This window comes from Coenobita brevimanus, chromosome 110 (assembly GCF_032717465.1).
Source record: "Coenobita brevimanus isolate Jiangsu-jjx chromosome 110, ASM3271746v2, whole genome shotgun sequence".
Classification (NCBI taxonomy): domain Eukaryota; kingdom Metazoa; phylum Arthropoda; class Malacostraca; order Decapoda; family Coenobitidae; genus Coenobita; species Coenobita brevimanus.
The window spans coordinates 42904846-42926686 of record NC_137063.1 but is presented as its reverse complement, the minus strand read 5'-3'; the positions used below and the strand labels follow the sequence as shown (position 1 = coordinate 42926686).

The following is a 21841-nucleotide window of genomic DNA, read 5'->3' as shown; positions in this document are numbered from 1 at the left end:
GTCTATTTGGGCACTTCTTCTTCTCCAGGAGAGTCTGCTACAGTTAGGTTAAGTTAATATGTTAGTGTCAGGTTAGGAAAAGTCAAGTTAAATTAAATCTGATAAGGTTAGGTTAAGGTTAATAAAGTCAGCGCGATCTTACTGAGAAGAGGAAACTTAGTGTGTGGTGGCGAAATGGTACAGATGGAGTGAGGGGAAAGGGTTGGCAGAGAACCAGGTGGAGGAAAGGAATGTATAAATTGCCAGGGTTAGGATGAAACAGGCTAACTACCAATAAGTCAAAGAAGAGAAAGCTAAGTGAGGCCTTTGACTTGATGGCGATGAGGAAGCTGGTGGAAGAGGACAAGAGTGAAGACAAAAGGAAATGAAAAGAGGGTGGAGAGAATGCTAATGTGATAGTAATAAAGAGAAAAAAACATAAATATAGGGAGGGAAGATAAAGAGGCAAAGAGGAGTGAAATATTGGAAGTACAGGGCGAAGAAGGGTTAGAGAAGGGGGAAAGAGCTGGAAGGAAAGGATTCAGTGTAAGTAGACAGAAAGCATACACAAAAGGGAGGGGCGAGGAGAGAGAGAGAGAGAGAGAGGGGGAGGGAAGGGGAAGGAAAGGGCGATGGGGGAGGAAAACACATATGTAGATGGAAAGGGTGCAGGTGAGGTAGAGTGGGAGAAAGAGAACTGTGATTAAGAAGATGGAGGGAAAGAGTGCAAGGTAGAGAAAAAGCTAAGGGACGAAGGAAAAAAGGAGGAAAAGGACTGAGGTTGGGAGGGACTATGGAGAAAGAAGGGAGAGCTACAGGGCAAGGGAGGGTGAAGGTGGATAGGGAGGAAGAGGAGGAAGATGAGGTAATGAGAGAAAGAGGATAGGAGAAAAGGTGAGGAGTGGAGAGTTGAGTACTGGGAAGGGTAGAGAGAAAGGTGAAGGACAAGTGTGTGTGTGTGTGTGTGTGTGTGTGTGAGAGAGAGAGAGGGGGGGGGAGGAGTAATGGGGAGGGAAGCAAGGAGGGATGTGGGAGGGTCAACAAGGTATCGGCCGGAAAGGACAGAAGGGTGACCGTGAGGGTATAAGACCGGCCCTGCCCTGCCACACCACAGTCTGCCTTGTTCTGCCCCTGCCTCTGCTACACCCTGCCCTACCCTGCCCTGTCCTGTCTGTCGTCTTCACCAGTAGACACTCGTCCACTCAGCCACCATGAAGTGAGTCAGTGCAGCCAGTTCTCGTGTGTGCATTAACCCAGCCAGTACCATGGGTCCCTCTAAAAATGGAAAAATCATCAAGGGGTAGTAAGTGGAAAATAAAATGTGATAATCATTTTAACAGTGAACGGGCAAAGTGATACAGGTGTGTAACTCACCGCTACTAACCGATTGTGAAGACAGCTGCAGGAAATGTCTCACACTTGCCGGAAATACATTCCACGGCGAGGGAAAGTGACTCCGAGAAAAGATTATACGAAACAGTGCATGCAACACGTAACGTAACACTATCCGGCAGAAGAACAACGGTTATAGCTGTTGTTGGTTTACACTTCTTATAAACCACCAGAGTGTTATTGATGGTGCTGGTTTAAGGTCTGTCAAAGCAACGCAGCGTTTTTGTATCCTGAACCCGACTTCTTAAGTATAGTTGCACAGTTTTATTTATGGATATTGTACAAGCCAAACCAAACGTGATCTAAAGCAACCATGAAAGCCACATACGTTTCCCCCCACTGCCAAGGCGAGGGTCGGAGGATGCCAATGTGAGGACCAAGGGACGAGTACAGTATATGCCTTTCACGGTTAGGTCAAGTCTTGTCAGGTTCGGCTTATGTAATATTCTTAAATAACACTAAATCTAAAAATCACCGAATTATCCATGATTACGATGACGAGGAGGATGGATGAAAGAAGCCCCAGAATGACGGAAGTTGTCTCATCTCGGTTTACCACCATAACCACCCGAGAGATGGGTGGAATTTCCGTAGGGCCACTGTCTGCCAGTTTTAAAACAGATATTTGCTTTTTATTGAAGAACCATAATTCTACAGCAGGGGAAAAATGGTCAATTTGATATGACGTTTTCTAAAGATATTAGCTAAACCACACGGCAGATTATTGTGAATGTTGTGTCGAATTTGTTGCGTTCAGAGCTACTCTCTTCCTTTTACAGAAGCCTCCCTTAAAATTCTCAGGAGGCAACTAACAAAAAAAAAACAAAAAAAAAAGTACTAAAGGGGTTAAAGGATATTGTTTCTAACTCAGGCACAGCAAGACGTTTAAGTTGAATAAAATGCACTCAAATTAGCAACACAAAAGTTTAAATGTCATCGTACTGAAAGGTGAAGGGGGAGGGGAGTGTGCGATGACCCCTCGATACAAACATGTGCCTGACAACAGTAAAGGCTCGCTGTAAAAGTGGCTGTCCTCCTACCCTTCTCAGCACGCATCCGGGAGTGTATTCACCAACACATTTACAATCGATATCCTGTCGTAACTTATATTTGTTTTCACATGAGAAACTTCAAACATGAGAAGCCTCTGCATCCACATTCCTTGTTTTGCTGCAAAAATTAACTATAAATTACATTATTATTTTCCTCTCGAGACATTTTTATTTCTTAGGAAAAAAAGGAAGGTGGAGAAAGACTGTTCTCTCCTTTCTTTGCCCTTCTTTTCAAACAAATAATTTACGACAGGGAATTGATCTTAAGCATGTTAGTTGTTGTTGTCGTTGTTTTTGTTGATGTAGCCCAAGGCTCCTCTGGACGTTAATTCAGTGGACTGAATTTTGACGTTGCCCTTCTCCTGTACTCTACCATTCTAATTTCGGTTCTACAACTCGGTAATATAACCGTGTAGTAGAACTGCCCGGTCACCTAGTGAAAGCGTCCCTCTCTTGCACCATCTGTGTTAGTTAATCCGGCACGACGAAATAATCGAGGGATGCATATATAAAAGTTCATTAAAAGAAAGTACTCCCAAAGCTGGCAGGGTTGTGTGCGTCCTTTAATAACCATGTGGTTCAACGGGCAGCAAAGCGGAATGCAACAAGATTCACTTTCATAGCCGTATTCTCTTTGGAACTGGAGACTGTAACATTTCTTCCTGGGCGATTTTATTGCGTAATGCACTTTGATGTCCTTTTGCATGTTTTATAGGTATTCGGCGCCCCAAATACCACCACAATCCTGTCACAGTTATCATTAGGCGTATGATAACAATTTTAGCACCATTATTTGTCCGGTAATAGATTTCGAGGTAACCTAGTAGGCACTATTCTGAAATTTTGCGTGAAGGCAACAAAAGCAAAGAAGAGCTGATTCAAGCCGAGTCAAACCGTATCATACACTTCTCTCTATATCTGTCAAAGGAAATGTGGCATGAACTTACCCAAGATATTCATACCTGAAATAATTTGCGGGCAATGCCGAATCCCACGTTCCGATCTTCAGGAGAGACGGCTTTACTTCGCTGATGCAAGGTGTGTTGATGCTAAAAAATCTTGAATGAAACACAGGAGGCTATTAATGTAACATACAAAATAATTCGCCAAGGAAGAGGTGCTACAGGGTCTTCTATACCAACGAGAATACGGCACATAGTTCCCGAGAAGGAGAGTCCAAACACAGCTGAGACAGAGGACACGCTCAGCAGGACAAAGCAATAATACCTAACACAATACTTCCATCTGTCCAAGACGCGGCATCGATCCCTGGACACATATTCAGTTACGTATATAATTTTTGCACTAAGCGTTCCTTGATTTTCCCAATATGATCATTCTTACACACACACACACACACACACACACACACACACACACACACACACACACACACACACAGAAACACACACACACACACACACACACACACACACACACACACACAGAAACACACACACACACACACACACACACACACACACACACACACACAGAAACACACACACACACACACACACACACACACACACAGAAACACACACACACACACACACACACACACACACACACACACACACACACACACACACACACCTATGACAAGTTCTAAAATTTGCGAAGACTTAGGCAAGCTTATTTCGGTAATACCCGTGCGAAGAGAAAGACGTGTTCAACCTGTTTGCCTCGCTGGTGAATACATCCCGTGAAGTAGCAACCAAACCACATCTTACACTCACATGTTTTCCACAAATGACTGACAAAAAACTAGGAAATTTCATGTACTTTGCGCACTCAGGCTAAATGGAAGCTCTTCCTGTCCTCTTCACTACAAATAGCATATCCAAAGGAGAGAGAGAGAGAGAGAGAGAGAGAGAGAGAGAGAGAGAGAACCGTCTTGCCATGGTGACGAGAGGACCGCACTGTCAGGGAATTAACCATCTTTTTAATTGTGTCTGAAGAATATCCAAAGCCAATCACTCATAACCAAAGCCTTGATTTGAATAACGTGCGTCTTGTATGAGCCTACTTTTCTTTTTATTAACCAAACCTTAGGAAGATACTTAATTTCCTTACAGATAATCCCAGTCATTTGTGAAGCTATACATGTAGGCTGACTGTTTCCTTATTTGTGGATTTATTTTCCTTTTTACTTATCCCATTTAACATTTGGAAGTAGAGTTAAGGTGGTGATGAGGATGGCTGTAGAAATAAAGGTGATGTTGATGATGATGATGATAGACGACAACGACGATGGACGATGATAATAATAATAATGATGATGATGATGATGATTATGACGATGATGAAGATGACTGCGACGATGGACGATGATAATAATGATGATGATGATGATCTAATGACGATGATGAAGATAACAGCGACGATGGACGATAATGGTAATAATGATGATGATGATGATAACTAATTCCCTCCTCTCTCCCTTTGTAACCAGGGCTGTGACGGTAACGGTGACGATATTCCTGGTGACGGTGGTGACGGGGGAGAAGCTGTCCGTCCTCCTACCCAACCAAAACACAGAATTCGACCTGAACCACGACATTCCTGAAGTCGACCTTAGATCCGGGTGCCGTAATCGAGAATTTTAAGTAGCCTTTAAGTTGGGCATAAGACTCCTTGCTTTATTCGTTTATTTTATTCAGGTTCAGTATTCGTTAACTTTATTTAGCTCTTAAGTTGTGTATAAGACTGCTTTACTTTTCAGGCTTAGTATTAGTGAACTATTTAGCTTATAAGTTGTGTATTGGATCTCTTGCTTTATACTTTTATCCAGGTTTATTATTCGTTAACTTTTTTGAGATTTCATTTACATATAAAATTAAGTAGAAATTTAATCAGGTTGAAATATATATGATTACTCGCGTTAGGTGCTAGCGAGCTTCTTTAACCGTCGAGAGTACTGACCTGGGAAGCGTAATATATGAACCACCTTCTACTTCCCCGCAGCGGTTTAAGTCCTCCCCTTGGTCCACCCACCTCCCAGCTACCCCTGGCCGCCCCTCCCGCACCAGTACCCACCTCCCGGCCCGCCATCAACGACGTCAGAGCCAACCTACCCCGACAGAGACTACCCCAAGAGCAAGCACCCTTCCAGGACCCCGTACCCGCCCTTAACGGTCAGTGCACAACCCACCGCCATTATTACTGTAAGGTGCAGTTAGGAAAAATAAATAGTTGCAGAGAAGGTGGTGCTCTGCCTTGGAAGTCAACAGGATAATGGCTTGCAATCTCATCTTGCCTAACAATGTTGTTGTATAATATGTCTCTTATCAGTAAACATCGCCAAAACAGTACGTATCATGTAGCCTGATATGTGTTATGTTGAATCACACTATAATACAATTCTTACTACTGCTGCTACTATTACTACTACTACTACTACTAAACATACTCAATAAATCACTCAATCAATAACTACCATAATTCCACCTGGCCTCCCTCCAGCCCTGTACGAGTTACCAGACGCTGAGAGTCAACCCGAGGATCAGTGTGAGGTCAGCACAGTCACACTCACATCAACGGCACTCATATACTCCACCACGGTGTCTCTATCGCAGGTGAGTGAGAGAGAGAGAGAGAGAGAGAGAGAGAGAGAGAGAACTATTCATTAATTAGATATATTCAAACTGTTTTATTCAGTACAGGAGAAACCTTTCGAATTTGCAAAGGTCGGATATAACCGTCATCAACTACGTGTGTGTGTGTGTGTTCCAGGCAGACTGAAATAATCTCCTAACTACAAAACTAAAATAAACTGTCCCCCTTCCCACCTTCCTCTTATACTGCAGGTGTATGTGCCGACCACAGTATACCAGCGTGTGACCTCAACCAGTGTCCAGTACCAGACCGCCTTCCAGACCTCCTACCTCACCGTCCAGGGGCCAGTGCAGGTCAGCGGTGGTTCTGGGGGCACGGGAGATTTTTTTTTTTTTTTTTTTATTCCAGACGATTTGAGAATTTCAGGGGTTTTCATTTAAGAGGATTTCATAATCTGAGGAGGTTTTATTCCAGAGGATTTCAAAATTGAAGAGGTTATTTAGGTGACTTCAGCATCTGTTTCCGACTTGCCACAACACTAAATTTGTTTAAGACTCATCAAAATCTCTCTTTACTTACTTACCTCAGACTCCATTTCTTTAGCATTTACTTTCACCGCAACATCTGTCAACACTGAATTCAAGCACGTAAAAGTCTGTTTAATTATGATCAGCTCATTGAAGTTGTTAAACCTTAAACACCGAAATCATCTAAATAGTGCTTCTACGTCATCAGAGATATCGTAATTTCCTTCAGTTTCATTAAAATGCATTGATTTACCTTCAAGGGTCACAGTGTACTGTATGTTTCATCAAATTTAAATTTCACTGTTTCAAAATTCTCTCCCCCCCTTCCCCCCCTCTCTCTCTCTCTCTCTTTCTCTCTCTCTCACCATCTGTCCATTTCTCCCAGACCCTAACGAGGACTGTAACAAGGGAGGTAGTGGTTCCCCAGACGACCTACATAACCACCACCAGAGTGCAGCAGCAGTACATCACCACCACACAGATCCAAACACAGGTCAGTCGTGGAAACCCTTTACTCTAACAGCGTATATTATACTTTATTATTGCAACTACCAAATTATTTTTTTATCTAGTTTTGGAGAGACTTTTCGAAATGGATAAGTTAGATACAGCTTCCATTAACCCCTTTTACAACTACAGGCCTTATCTGAGCAGCAAAAATAACTAAAAAAAAAATGTCACCGGAATGAAATGGGTAATAGAGTGCTTCTTTTTGGACTGTCTCTTCAATTGGGCCAAACGATTAAATTCATCTGAGAAAAAAAATTACCTACGGAACTAAGTATAAATCTTGAGTTATTGTACCTAATTTCACAGCATTTAACGTACTGTGTTCCATGGCAGTTGGAGTGTATTTTGGAAGAGTATATTGAAACGGAGAAAGACAAAAGGAAGGGTGACTTGATGCATATGACGAAGAGTAACCAGACATATATGAGGAAGGGTGGCGATATATGAAAGAAAGACTGATGATGTGACGGGAGAAAGTAAGTAGGCAGATGCTAAATTGCTGACCTCCCTATCCCACCCAGTTGGTGACATCACGCGTGGTCCAGTCCCAGTACGTGACCTATACCCAGACCGTCACCACGTCCCTGCTCCGGTACATCACCTCCACGGAGTACCGCCCCACCTACGTCACCCAGACTGAGTACGTCACGCCGTCACACACCGGATACAACTACCCCTCCGGATCCACCAACTACGGGTCCGGGTCCAGTTACGGTTCGGTGGCGCCTGGTGTGAATGGGTATTACGGTAACTCTGGCAGTCCCGGCTACTACGGTCCATTTTACGGTCCATACTACGCATCGCAACAGCAACCTCAGTCCTTCATCGCCCAGAAAATGAATTTGTTTAGCAGGCTGGTGGGTCTGAATGAGTAAAAAAAAAAAAAACGGGAGAAATAAGGGGTGGAATAGGAGCGATATTACCAAGGGGAGAAATAAGGGATAGAATAGGAGAGATATTACCAAGGAGAGTAATAAGGCGTAGAATAGGAGTGGTGTGGCCGAGAGGAGAAATAGGGAGTGAAATGGAAAAAAGAGAAATTAAGGGGCTATATAAGGGGTAGAACAGGAAAAGGGGTGGTATGATTAATGGGAGAAATGAGGGGTAAAAATAGGAGTGATATAATTAAGAGAAAGATGGAGTAAAACAGGAAGAATGAGTGGCTCGATTAAGGGGAGAAATAAGTGGTAGAATAGAGAAAGGAGTGACTTACGGGAGAAATAAGGGGTAGAATAAGAAAGGGGATTGGCATGATTAAGGGGAAAATAAGGATAAAATACGACAAAATGAGTGGCATGCTTGTGGGAAGAAATAAAGGAAAACAGGAAAGGCAAGTTACATAGGATTAATGGGAGACTAAGTATTGTTATTTATGTATTTATATATTTTTGTTACCGCGAAGCAACTTTCCTCATTTTTCGAGTCTACCATGCTTAACCCTTTACAAGGCAGGGGCTGTATTCTAAGTGACTGTAGGTTTCGTAGCACCTTTTACTCAGCGATTTGTTTTGCTTCTTACGCCTTAGTATCCTTCTGTATGCCACTGATGCAGAATATGTCGATGTAAAAACCATGTAAACAGCGCAAAGTAGACTGTTCTGGGGTAACATGCAAAATAAATCGCTGGGAACAGGTGCCACGAAGCCTTCTGTATGACTGAAAATACGACCTCTCAGCAACTTATTTAGAGGTCAAATGCATTAATATCGCCTATCATATGACAATTTTACTCAGCTGAGGGAACGTCGAAGAGTTGAGGAACAAGAGAAAGATTGATGAGAAAATGGGAGGAAGGTAGTAAAAAAAAAAGGGATATATGAAATTTGACACTATTAACACCTAACCTTAGTGAAAAATGGTTACTTAGACTCGGAAACACAATAAAATTAAAAAACATAATTTAGGAAGGCTTTTAAAACTGAATAAGCATCGATAGGTTATAATAAACGACAATAACACTTACAATAGTTAATTTGTTGCTATCGGTCTTCCCATAACTAACTGTATCATATATGTACCTTGATAACCGTAAGCTAGGTGTTATGGAAATTGTTTTGTGTTGTTTGTTACCGTTTTCTGTTCCTTGCTAGTTGGTTACAAATAAATGAACAAATAATTTAGTGTTATTATTTAATTTTAAAGACGTTATCTCTCCTACAGGTCTATACTACGTTATCTGCATGGTGAAATCCTTGAATGCGAACAGAACTACCGAAATTAATTCATATTCATGCAGGTTCACAGAATTTCATTTGCAGTGCATATACTGGTAATGCTTTGTCAGTTTTTTTTTTTTTTTCTTACATGAAGAATGGGTCTCTCTACTAATGAAGGTGCACCTTAGTGGTGAAGGGCAGATAAACAGACAGGCAGAACGTGGCTGACACCGACCTTCCCACTAGCCATGTCTGACCTGCTCACGGCAAAAAGAATGCTGGAATTTTCGCACAAAAAGTATTCCGGGAATTTAAAACAACATTTCTTTTACACAAAGTTATTTATCATACTCCTTGGGTTCAGGGGAGAGAAAACTGAACACTTTTTCCATGTTTAAAGTATAAGGCAGCTACAGGAAACAAAGTTGGTGCGTTTATAAATCCATTTTCTTTGTGGAAGCGTGACCGGATGGATGCACGAACTGGATGGTGGGTGGATTGGTCGATGGGTGGATGGATGAATGGTTGGATGTGAAGGTAAATATGTGCGTGGGTAAATGGGTGGATGTGTGAGTGAGTGGGTGGATGTGTGCGTGGGTTAATGAGTGGATGTGTGAGTGCGTAAATGGGTGGATGTATGAGTGGGTGGGTGAATGTGTGCTTGGATGGGTGAGTGGTCTGTAGATGGATGTGTGCGTGGTTGATTGGGTGGATGTGTGAGTGGGTGGGTGGATGTGTGCATGGTTAACTGGATGGATGGATGAGTGGGTGGGTGGATGTGTGCGTGGGTGGGTAAGTGGTCTGTAGACGGATGGATGGGTGGGTGGACAGGTGCGTGGGTGATTCTGTATTATCACTGGGATGTGGCGACCCTCCTTACAGCAGTTGCGTTCCAAGTAACCTCACACCTCCTAAGACAAAGAAGTTGGCAAGGGGAGAAAGTAACTGCGGCGTCCTTTCTCCTCTGCTCTGTATCTCCACGGAAGCCTTAGTAGATATGCTTCACACCTCCTTACACCACGTCAACAAAGGAAGCATATTAGGATAAGATGATTAAGTTATAAGTTTACTGTTGATGCTGAATGAGGGAGAAGCATGTTACCGTACTTATGGTTTTAAAGGATTCTCTCTCTCTCTCTCTCTCTCTCTCTCTCTCTCTCTCTCTCTCTCTCTCTCCCTCTCTCTAACTCTCTCCTCAGACAGACGCGAATCCCCCTTCACGAGCCTCTGGGAAAGCCACTCATTAGGCGTAATAAGAATGCGGCAGGACGAGCTGAGTCTGGGTGAAAGAGAGAGAGAAAGGGGGGGGAGGGGGCAAAGGATGGGTTGGAGAGATAAAGAAAGCATTCAAATGAGGGAGGAGTAAGAGGGCATTGGTGGAGGAAGGAAGGAAGGAAGGAAGTGTGGGAGGAAAGGTTAAGGAATGAGGGAGGAGAGAAAAGGGAAAGAGGGAAATAAGGTAAAAGAAAAGAGAAATAGAGGAGGGAGAAGGTAAAAAGGGAGTGAGGAGGAAGAAGGGAGGAACAGTGGAAGGGGGATGCAAGAAGTGTGGACAGATGAGGGGGAAGGGAGGATAAGAGAGAGGAGGTAAGGTGAGGCTAAAGGGGAAAGTAAAGATGGAGGGGAAGATGGAGGGAAAAGTAAAGGAAGATGTAAGGTGGAGGGAAGAAAGTTCGAGGGATGAAAGGGAAGGGGGAGGAGGAAGAAGAAGGGGGAAGGGGGAGGAAAGGGGAGGAGTTAAGTGAGGAGGAGGAGAGACGGGAAAGCCTGGAAAGACCAAAGACCCACCTACCTAACCAGTTTTTGCCTGAAGGAAAGTTAAGGTCGGAACTGAGGATGATGATGATGGTGGTGGTTGTCTGGCTTCCCCACTCTTCACCCTCAGGCATCTCACCACCCCTTTCCTTTCCTTTCACTCCACCTCACTCCTCTCTTATCCCCTTTCACCCTTTCAGGCATCATCTTTTCCCCCTCATTCGCTCCCTCTCATCTCACCCCCTCCTTGTCCTCACTCCCTTCTCACCCCTCACCTCATTCACCCATCTTCAGTCCCCACTCCCTCCCCATTGCCCATTTTCATTCTTTCACTCTCACCCCTGTTCTCACTCTCAAGCTGCTTTCACCCATTATCCATCGCCCTTACCCTTACGCCTCATCCTCATACTCTTTCCCCATTTACGTGCATTCCATACCCTCTCACTTCTCATCCCCACCCTCATCCCTCTTATTTTCTTCCCATCCGTCACACTTTATCCCCCTTCCCCTTCCCTCCCTTCACACTCTTCTTATCCCCTCCCACTGACAATAAATTACAGTGGAAAGAGTATGCAACATAACTTACCTTTACGGTTAATTTAAATCCAACAACAATTTTTTATCTGAAGTACTATCATCATATAAACTACTTGCAATAAGCTGTACACATGGGTAGTCATAAGAGATACCTCTATGTAGCTAACCTAGTGGTATGTGGTGAAAGATACTTGTAATCCCTGCCTAGAGACAAGAGTGGTTAAAAATCCTTTGTTGAAATTGTCCTTTAGTGAACGAGGGATGAGGCACAATTTTTTTTTTTTTTTTTTTTTTTTTTACATGAATAATCACTACAAGAAGCTGCAGTCCTGTGTACAGTGATCAATATTTCACACAATTCATTACATCAACAATGACTACAGCATCGTCCTTGGTCATTCGGTTGAATTGGTGTGTACCCTGTGCTACGGGGCGGAGGATCCAGTCCGCACCATGGTACTCACCAACAATAATGCCCAGTGATCACCCTCCTATGTCGCTGACGATTGTTGTATATAAAACACCTAGGAGGCCACCAACGCAGGCATGAATCTTTGACGAAAGCATTGCTTATCTAGGGCAGAAAGCTTTCGTATAATAATAATAAAAAAAAAAAGAAGGTAACACTACCAGTAACACATAATGGCGTTCAAGCCAAGGTATAAAGATCAACGTCAGTACCCAGGCAGGTGGCATGATCCACTCTCGCCACTTCTATTCACTGGCCAGCAAGGAAAACACAGGCGTATGGAGTTTATGTCGGTTGGTCCCACAATACCGCCATATACGAAGCTTGTGTATTGGTCCGGTTGACATCAGCGGATATTATTCAGCTCATGAAAATCCATAGTGGCAAACAGATCAACAACTAACTCTATACTGTGCCTGAGAATCAAGGATTTCCATTTTATTTTGCTAACACTACGTGGTTAAAGTCAAATGAACAGACTCCTAGTGTACACCACACACACACACACACACACACACACACACACACACACACAAAATCTCTCTCTCTCTTTCTCTCTCTCTGACCTACTTGGTGTAACGCAGGTAGAAAGTGAAATGCAATAAACATAACCATCTGTCCCAGTGACCCAACATCTTCAGGTAAAGGCATTTCCCCCACCCTCCCCAACCCTGTATTACCTGCCGCCCTCTTACACTTCCAGAGCTCAGCATTACACAAGGGGTTTCTACGCAGTCTACTATTTGACACAATAATCATTAATCTGTTTCCATCTATCTATGTACAGACAAGTATTGGCTTTTTTTTTCTTTGTTTTTGAAGGAATATCCATATCCAACAGGTGTATGTGAAGAGTATCTTTAAAATCATCATCACCATCATGGTCTTTTGTCACATCTAAGGACAGGGCGAGGTAAGATTAAAAAAAAAAAAAATGGGTGGGCAATAAGGAAACAGAACTACGAACATGCCAAGTGAAATGGGTCAGACAATCATTTACACATCATTCAAGCAACTGGAATTCTACTTCCATCTCAAGCCAAGCCATCTACACACACCTTGTTCTTTCTTTACCACAAAGCAAAATTAATGTCCATCTATAAGAGAAAATACATTTCACTAGGCATGCAGTTGATAGTTCTCCTTCACGCTTTTTGTGCTTCTGGATGCTACCTTTCCCCATTTTTAGGTAGGAGCAAGAGTCGAAATGATGATTATAATGATGATGATGATGAGGAGGAGGAGGAGGAGGAAGATAATGAGGAGGAGCTTTTATGCAGTGGCCTAGTTAACCCCAAGAGGACGAGAGGTCATTCATAAATTGCATGACACTGTGGTGGCTGCCAAAATATAACGGTGGCAGTATCTGTCGTCGCCAAAAGGTTAATAAAGGAAAACATAATCCGAAAAGTGAAAGACAATATTGTGGTGGTAAAGAGTATAAAATAGTGCACATTTCCGTCAACGCAAAAGGTTTAGTAAAGCAATATACTAGAGATAAATAAAAGATACTGATTAAGAAGTTGATAAATAGTTTATTAGAAATATCCCCCACTTCCGCCACCCCCACCAAATCCATTAAATCCCCCGCCAATACTACCTCCACCCCCACCATACCCACCCCCACCCCCACCACTTCCACCTCCACCCCCTCCATGACCACCTCCACCCCCACCAAAACCACCCCCCACCCCCACCCCCCACCAAAACCACCCCCACCCCCACCCGAGCCATAGCCTCCGCCGTTGCCACCTCCGCAAGTAGCCGTGACGGTGTTGGTGAGGTATTCCGTGCGAGTGGCGAATACCGTTGAGGTGTAGGTGACGGGGAAGTGGGAGGTGATGGTCTGGGTGAAGTAGCGAGGCACCTGTACAGTTCGAGTCACCTGCTGCGTTTCCGTCCGGGTCCGGAAAACTGTCCGGAACTGAGTCTGAACCTGGAAGAAAGCATAATGTGCAGTCGTGGGCAAAGCGTCCCTACGGAGGTTCGGAACTGCTTCAGTCACTAATTGTTCAATCCTCAGGGACGATTTTATATATAGTCTTGAGGTGGGTGTGAGTATGGACGAACCAGTGAGAGGCAATGTTTTGCTGCGAGCAATAGTTCCTGTGACACTCACTAACCACGTCGTCCTAAAGAGAAACATCATCATCATCATTATCATCATCATCATCCTTCCAAGTGGTGCGGGTAGGATCCAGAAATAGGAACAGGGAAGAAAAATATTAAGAGAGGGCAATAGAATGACCAGTGAAATAACACTATTGAATAGATCAATTTTGCATGAACTATCGAGCCCCATCCATATGAAATATTCATAAGGACGGTCATGGTCAAATATTCGTCCCTTCTCATGCTCCGCTACATGCATACAAGAACATAAATTTATCCGTTCACAATCCGGCAACGAAACTGTGTGGTTTTGAGTTTATTTGGGGTTCTAAATTTAGACGCTTGTTGGTGAGTATGAGTAGGCAGGAACCATTGACTGTGCACATACAGTCAGGAGCAATAGGTCCTTTACGCTCTCTCGAATCTGTGTTAAAACTTGATGATATCCTAGCAGACTAACCAGCAATATTCAAGATGGTTGGAGTCTCCAATCGTGATTCCAGAAACCCACACGTGTAGAGTAATTCTGACCGCGACTGAACGAATCTGCTCATCAAAGAGTGGGCTCGAACTTCTATCAGACGCACATTTCACCATGGCAAGTCTATCATTGTGCTCTGATGACCCTGTACAGTATTCCATCGTTTTATATACAAGCTATTATGTTATGGATGGATGCTGGAGAAAACAACCAGGGTGAGAGCATGTGGGCATAATAAAAACAGCAGAAAGAATGAAATAACATAACATTAAGAAAACTCGGGAGCGAGTCTGTAAGAGGAGAGTCGGAGAGATGAAAAACCGTCTCTTTTCACACGTTAGCGGTGCTGCACCACCTACAAGGACTAATATGACCCGTGTGTGTGTGTATTTTACTATGAATAGATGGCTTTCTTATTACAATATAAAATTAAATGAGGATGGTGGAAGTGTATCATTTAGAAGAAAAGTATTTTATCTTTAAATAACATTCCTCTGGGCATTAGGGGTGACTGCGGTGAGTGGTGGCCGTAGCGTTAGTAGGGGCCAGGTGTGTAATGAAGCATCCATAAAACGAGGTCCGTGGAGGTACGCGCTAATGGCCCTCACACCCACATCATAAAGGGACAGAGGCGGTAGAGCTGCTTTGCTGTGTGTAGGAAGTGTCTCTCAGGGTGAATTCCATCCTTTGAATTTCCTCTTTACTCTTGGAGGACCAAAGAACACCTCCCTCTCTTCTACTTTCCCTTCCCTTCTTTGACATCTACTTCTCCTTCCTTTTCTCCCTTACTTTGTTCTTCCTTTCTCATTCTTCTCCAGCTTCCTACCTCCATCCCTCTAATCCACCCTTCCCAGCTTCCTCCCATCTCCTCCCACCCTTCCATCCATCCTGTCTTCCCACCTTCCTCTTTCTTTCACTTATTCAACATCCTCTTCCGTTTCTTTTCCCCCTTTACTTCTTTCCTTCTCCTTCCTAGTACCAATCCTTCTTCTTCTCCTTTTTCTCTTTTCTTCACTTTTTCAACATTCATTTCCCTTATCTTCCCTCTTTACTTCCTCCTTCCCCTCTATTTTTGACATCTTTCCTTCCTTTCATACTCCTTGCCTCTCTCCCTCTTCCTTCACCAATCTTCTCTATTCTTTCCTTTCTCCCTCCCTCCCTCCCTCATCATTCATCAGCCGTCTTTCCTTCCATGCCCCCCTTCCTTCATTCCTCTTCAGTCTCCGTTCCTCCTCCTTGCCGTTCTCTCTCTCACCCACTTCTTTCACTTTTTTTTCTGTTTCATCCCCTCTCCCTCTCCCAGTTCATTTACCATTCACCTTTTTTTTCTGCCATCCTCTACCTCTACCTCATCCTTCACCATCCATCTCTCCTTTCTTCCATCCTCTCTGCCTTTTCTTTCACCCTCCGTTCCCTCTTCCCTTCTTCCTCTTCCTTTCCCTCCTCACCTGGTTGTTCTGTACGGTACTAGTCACGACCTGTAGCCTGGTGGTTGTAGATATCTGGAACCTGGTCGATACAGAGGTTTGTGTGACGCGCTGCACCTGCGTCTGCGTTAGGTACCGCGTGTCCGTGATGATGCGGGCACGAGTCACGTATTTCGTCTCCGTCAGCAGCTGCGGAGGAAGGGACGTGATGGGGTTAGTAGACACGAATGAAGAGACAGTAGGATATAGTAGAAATGTCAACAGGTAAACAGAAAAATTAATAGTAATGTGGTGAGACAAAGTAAGGGAAAAACAAGTGAAGAGAGGGAACTGATGCACCGAAAGGACAAGGGAAAAACATACCAGCAATATAAAGATAAATACCGTATGCGAAGTTCTTGTAACCATGCCCCCCTTCTCTCTCTCTCTCTCTCTCTCTCTCTCTCTCTCACCCACACCCACCCACACCCACACCCACCCACACACACACACACACACACACACACACACACACACACATCTATTTTTGAACTCCAGAAGATAATAGTTGCCTTCGAAACATCCAAAATATGTCTTTAATCTATTAACAGTAGATCTGAGTTACACCATGCTCTCTCCACGTCGCTGTGAAAGCTACACGCCTAACGTCTTTCACAAGTTATTCTTGCTGCTTCCAGACTACTCCACGCAGCTTTGGAGAGAAGGGGTTAATGAGGCTATTAAGAGGCTACAGGTGTGTTGTAAAAAGGAGGTATTTCCTTTCTCTTCCCTCCCTCCATCTTTCCTTTCACTTTTTTCTACTTCTGTTCCTTCGTTTACCCCCCCTCTCTCTCTCTCTCTCTCTCTCTCTTTCTCATACATACACACACGTGTGTGTGTGTGTGTGTGTGTGTGTGTGTGTATACCTTTACCTCACCTGTGTCTGTGTCTGTATGATGGGCGGCACAGCGGTGGTGATGACATCCCTGTAGGTGATGGTGGTGGGGTATATCCTGGTCTGGGTAATCTCACGGAACACAGTGGTGGGGATGGCACGGGTTCGGGTGCTGATCAGGGTTGTGGGCACCAGCTGGGTTGCCGTCACGATGGAGACCTGCACAAGTAGCCATAAATCACCTTGAGCAATCTTGACTATAACAAAGATTCACTATATGACACCTGTACGAGTGAAGACAAGAGTATAAACAAGCAGTCTTACACAAAATTTGAGCTCATGAATGAATGTATTCATACCGGATCTTCAGCAGTCTTCACGATAAACACGTCTCCACAGCAGTTTATTATTATCAAGTTGTTTTAGCTATGGTAGGAAGTGCTCGGTAGTCGTACGATGGAAGATTAAAGTATTAAAAAGCATTCTTATAAACACCTTAACCAATATTTACTACGAAATAGTATCCATTGTAGTGAAGTCTAATGGGAAGATAGTGTCTGGTCGTAGTTTTTCTCTTTACTGTTCATTCAAGTCTGGTAGTAAAGTGTTGGAGAAGCGATGTCAATGTGGATGAAAGTATTGCCAGTCGATCTGATACACACCTTTGAGTCGTACTGATGATGGCTTTGCCAACTTCTTAACACTTGTTTTTGCTTTGAAGCTATTTATTAGGCATATTACACCTTGTCCTCTGTGTCACTTATATTAATATCTATACAGTTTGCATGAATAACGTACAAAAGGATACTGAGGTGCATAATGCGTTAAATAATTCGCCAAGATAGAGGTGTTACGGATTCTGTAGGGCCATGCAGAATAACATACAAGAGGATACTGAAGTGGCAATGCGTTGAATAAATCGCTAAGGAGGAGACGAAACGAAAATAGTACCTGGGTTGAGGGTATGCAATCTCCGCCTCCTCCCCCGCCCTCGCCACCGCCGTAGCCTCCCCCGCCGCCGTCTGGAGCACTGTAGAGGCTGTTTGCTGGCACGTTACCGTTGGAGTTAAGGGCCTGGGGGAGGAGAGGGTGTGGGTATAGCAAAACTATAATGATGATGGTGATGATGATGATGATGATGATAATAATAATAATAATAACAATAATAATAATAATAATAATAACAACAACAATAACATTATGATGATGATGAAAGATGATGATGATGATGAAAGAACGTAGATGAGGAAGAAGATATAGAAGGAAAAGTCATCATCATCATCTTCATAGCAATCCTACTTCCCACCGAAGAGATGGGGTGACGTAGGATATAGAAAAAAAAAACAAGTAAAAGGGCTCCCAGTGCAACCTATAAACCAAAGGGACGTAAGAAAATGAGCAGTAGAGTATTAAATGGGAGGAAAATTGAGAGAGGGAGAGAGAGAAAGAGAGAGAGAGAGAGAGACAACCATGCACTCCCATACAAAATCATCTCAATACCATAAATCTAAAAATAACCCACAGTCAACAAAACCCTTACATGTGAAAAGCCGAAATCCTGTCCTGAGCCGATAGTGAAACCTCCCCCTCCACCTCCACTGTAATCCACTCCTCCTCCACCTCCCCCAAAGCCTCCTCCTCCACCTCCACCGAAGCCTCCTCCTCCACCTCCGCCGAATCCTCCCCCTCCCCCTCCACTGTCGTAGTTCTGGAGGACCGCAGAGCCGAGGTGGGAGAGGGCCGAAATCACCAGGCACACGTACACTATGCCGCCCATCCTGAAATGTAATTAAATAACTATAAAAATAAGTAAATAAAGCTATGAATAAATAATCTAAAAGTATACAACAAAATATATCAGTTATAAAAAATGAAAATATATGCATGAAACTGTGATTTTGGGATGCTGAGATACCGCTGTGGCATTACACTACCACACCACACCACACCACACCACACCACACCACACTACACCACACCGAAATAGACCACACCACAATACACCATACCACCAGTTTTCATTAGCATTCACCACACCACACCACAGCACCAATTTTCAGTACCATAAAGCCTCATTACCAATTGACATTTTCCAAAACCATCATCAGACCACACCACCGCCACACCAAATCTCACCACATTATCAGCCAACATTTGAAGTACCACCACTCCACAGTACCACCTATCATTTTTACCATCACCTTCATACCACACAACGTCACCACCACACCACACCATCATCAACACCTTCCAATCTCACAATAAGACACCACCATGACACCACCGTGCCACACCACAACCACATTTTCACCACCACCATCATACAACCACCACCACAGCACACCAACCCGACATCCTCCCTAATCCTCTCCAGATCAGATCAGAACACATGATATTTAATCCAACCCTTTCAAGGACAGTACCTTTTCCTCCCCACCTTGACTTCGTTTATTTTTTGTTCTGTTATTTACTAGACCGTGTGTCTTAGGTTTCCCCTTTTCAAGGTTGTTCGTAAAAAAAAAAAAAAAAAAAAACTGAAATTAATACGGAATTATCTTGAATATAAGTTTGATGCAGATCTACAAAATGGCATCTGTCTTCCCTTTAGGAAATATTGTCAAGCTCAGTGTTTACCCTGGAACATCTACAGTAGTTTATATATATTAAGATTCAAATGCAGCAGAGTTGTATTGAACTGGATATTGTCTTTTGCAGGTTAATGGATACAGAATTACCTCCAGTTCATTTGCTTGTTTTTCACTGAAGGTTCACTTTTAAATCAGACTTCTTGTTCAGTACTTCTCTGTACATTTCCCACCCTCAACTGTTTACATACTTTCTCAGTCACACCTGCTCTCCTCTGTTGCATCAGCATAATCGATACTTCGTTCATTAATGTAACTGCCTTCATCATCTCATCAATGTCGTCACTTCTTTCTCCACATCCAGCGCCATACTTTCAACACCATGTCATTTGTCATTACTGGTGCTCAGTCATACTCCCACCACACCTTTTCACCACCATATCATACCACAACCACCACATCACACCACCATATCTCTCCACCACCACATCACACCACCACATCTCTCCATCACCACATTACACCACAATCACCACATCACACCACGCCTCATCACCACAACCACCACATCATGCCATCCACCACCACATCACACCACAACAACCACCCACACACACAACACTTCTTCACCTCACTACAACAACCACCCAACACATCACACCACCACACCTCTCCACCACAGCACCCTTCCCCCCCCCTCCCCTTTCACTCAAAAGTATGAATAGCTGGCCACACAGTTACGCCAGACATACAGACAAACAGTGGCATATGTGTACCGCATGTGACTGCTTGTGGTGCCCGGAGTCATGGATGTTTTGTTTGTGCTGCGTAAGTGAAGGAAGATGGAATTAGATTTATTTTTGCTTGCTGTGTACATGTGTTGAGTGCTGGGGTGCTTGTTGAGAGAAAGAAAGAGAGAGAGAGAGAGAGAGGCACTGTGTGTGTGTGTGTGTGTGTGTGTGTGTGTGTGTGTGTGTAGAAAGTGCAAGTGAGTGCGGCAGACAATGTATGTGTTGTCACTATTTGCGCATGCGTACTGGTGTGTGTGTGTGTGTGTGTGTGTGTGTGTGTGTGTGTGTGTGTGTGTGTGTGTGTGTGTGGAGGTCTTATTCTCTTTCTTCATGTGTACCTGTCCTTTCCCCTCCCCTGCCTCTCACCCTCCCCCCTTCCCAGAACTCCAAGTTACCACCCCCTCAGGACATGCCATCACCTGTCCTGGCCTCTACCTACCTACCTACCTACCCACCTACCTACCTACCCACCTACCTGCCTACCTACCTACCTACCTATCTACCTATACAGTTACCGAAAAGGTTACTAAAGACTTGTGTATCCTCCAAAGTTCGACAAATCTCTCGCTTCCCTTCATTTCGAGTACTTTTTTTTTCCTTGTTTTTCTCAGATGATTATATTCAACCAAGGGTACAATTCTCTTAGGCAAATGGCCAACGAAGTCTATTTTTAACCTATAACCACCAGAAATCCTACTTCCTAGGTTAAAAAGAATTGTTTGTTGATTTGGTAGGTAGAATAAATTGTAAAAAAGGTCCCGGACTAAGGAGATTAAGCTGGATAGAAGTGTTTGGCTAAATTAATTAAAAATGGTCGCCATGGTGCTGAAAGGAAAGGCTCTTCACTATTATGACGTACTGCACATGTCACTTTTCCTATCTCCAGACGATTTTATGCAGCATAGGAGAGACCCTTCGCACAGAAGGGGTTAAATAGAGCCTTCATTAATTTGCCGCTTCAGTGCAAGAACTACTGTATATCCCTCTCCCAACATAACAGACTGGAGGCAGCAACAATATACCACAAAAAAATATCACTGGTTTGAAAGAGTGATGAGGATAACTGTGAATATTTAACACAAAATTAGGGCTAGGTGTAGGGGAGGGGTGAGAAACTAGTTCAGAGATAGATAAGAGGATAACTGTTAATCTTATACCCAGAACTGGGGCTAGGAAATAGGGCAGAAAGATGAGAAAACTAATTTAAAAGAAATGAAGATGTTGTCTATATCATATGCAAATTAAAGTTAGGAAATATAGGGAAAGGAGGGAACTGATTAAAGTGTAGTCAATTAGGTCTAAGAAAAATGGGAAAGGGCGATTAATTCAGGTGCAATTGAGAGAATATCAGACAATTACATGCAAAACTAGAAAGCACTCAGATAGCGCATATCTCCCTCAGTGCCACTGCTGCCATTAAAAAGAATCCGGATCCGGATCCATGGAGATATTGTGTGGAATACTTAGGATCCAGATCCTGCCCAAAATTTAATAAATTGTTCCTTGACTCATGGCCCACTCTTTCACAAAATTATATTGATGTTCATTGAAACTCTTGGAGATATCATACATTGGATCCGGATCCGCACCCAAATTTAATAAATTATTTTTTTGGCCCATGGCCCACCTTTACACA

General features: G+C 43.5%; 2 protein-coding genes across 2 annotated transcripts in view; one reads left to right on the top strand and one right to left on the bottom strand.

Moving 5' to 3' along the window:
• The first annotated feature begins 1190 nt into the window (after positions 1-1190).
• Positions 1191-7893, top strand: LOC145417557 (uncharacterized). The gene is made up of 6 exons (XM_080286265.1): positions 1191-1195; positions 4879-5010; positions 5391-5560; positions 5889-6001; positions 6233-6334; positions 7540-7893. The coding sequence occupies exons 1-6, from the start codon at positions 1191-1193 to the stop codon at positions 7891-7893; spliced, it is 876 nt and encodes a 291-aa protein (XP_080142391.1).
• A 5580-nt stretch (positions 7894-13473) lies between these two features.
• LOC145417556 (uncharacterized) overlaps positions 13474-21841 on the bottom strand; it is a 13709-nt gene continuing 5341 nt past the window's right edge. The window contains exons 2-7 of the mRNA XM_080286264.1: positions 18364-18607; positions 17781-17903; positions 16872-17048; positions 15977-16144; positions 13688-13871; positions 13474-13586 (exon numbers count right to left, since the gene is read on the bottom strand). Of these exons, the coding sequence (XP_080142390.1) occupies positions 13474-13586; positions 13688-13871; positions 15977-16144; positions 16872-17048; positions 17781-17903; positions 18364-18607 (1009 nt within the window). The remainder of the gene's footprint in view (positions 13587-13687; positions 13872-15976; positions 16145-16871; positions 17049-17780; positions 17904-18363; positions 18608-21841) is intronic.

What these genes read in the sequence shown, in the direction of transcription:
- LOC145417557 (XM_080286265.1), top strand. An exon ending in CCACGGTGTCTCTATCGCAG is followed by an intron (nt 6,002 to 6,232) that starts GTGAGTGAGAGA and finishes CTTATACTGCAG; the next exon opens with GTGTATGTGCCGACCACAGT. An exon ending in CCGTCCAGGGGCCAGTGCAG is followed by an intron (nt 6,335 to 7,539) that starts GTCAGCGGTGGT and finishes TATCCCACCCAG; the next exon opens with TTGGTGACATCACGCGTGGT.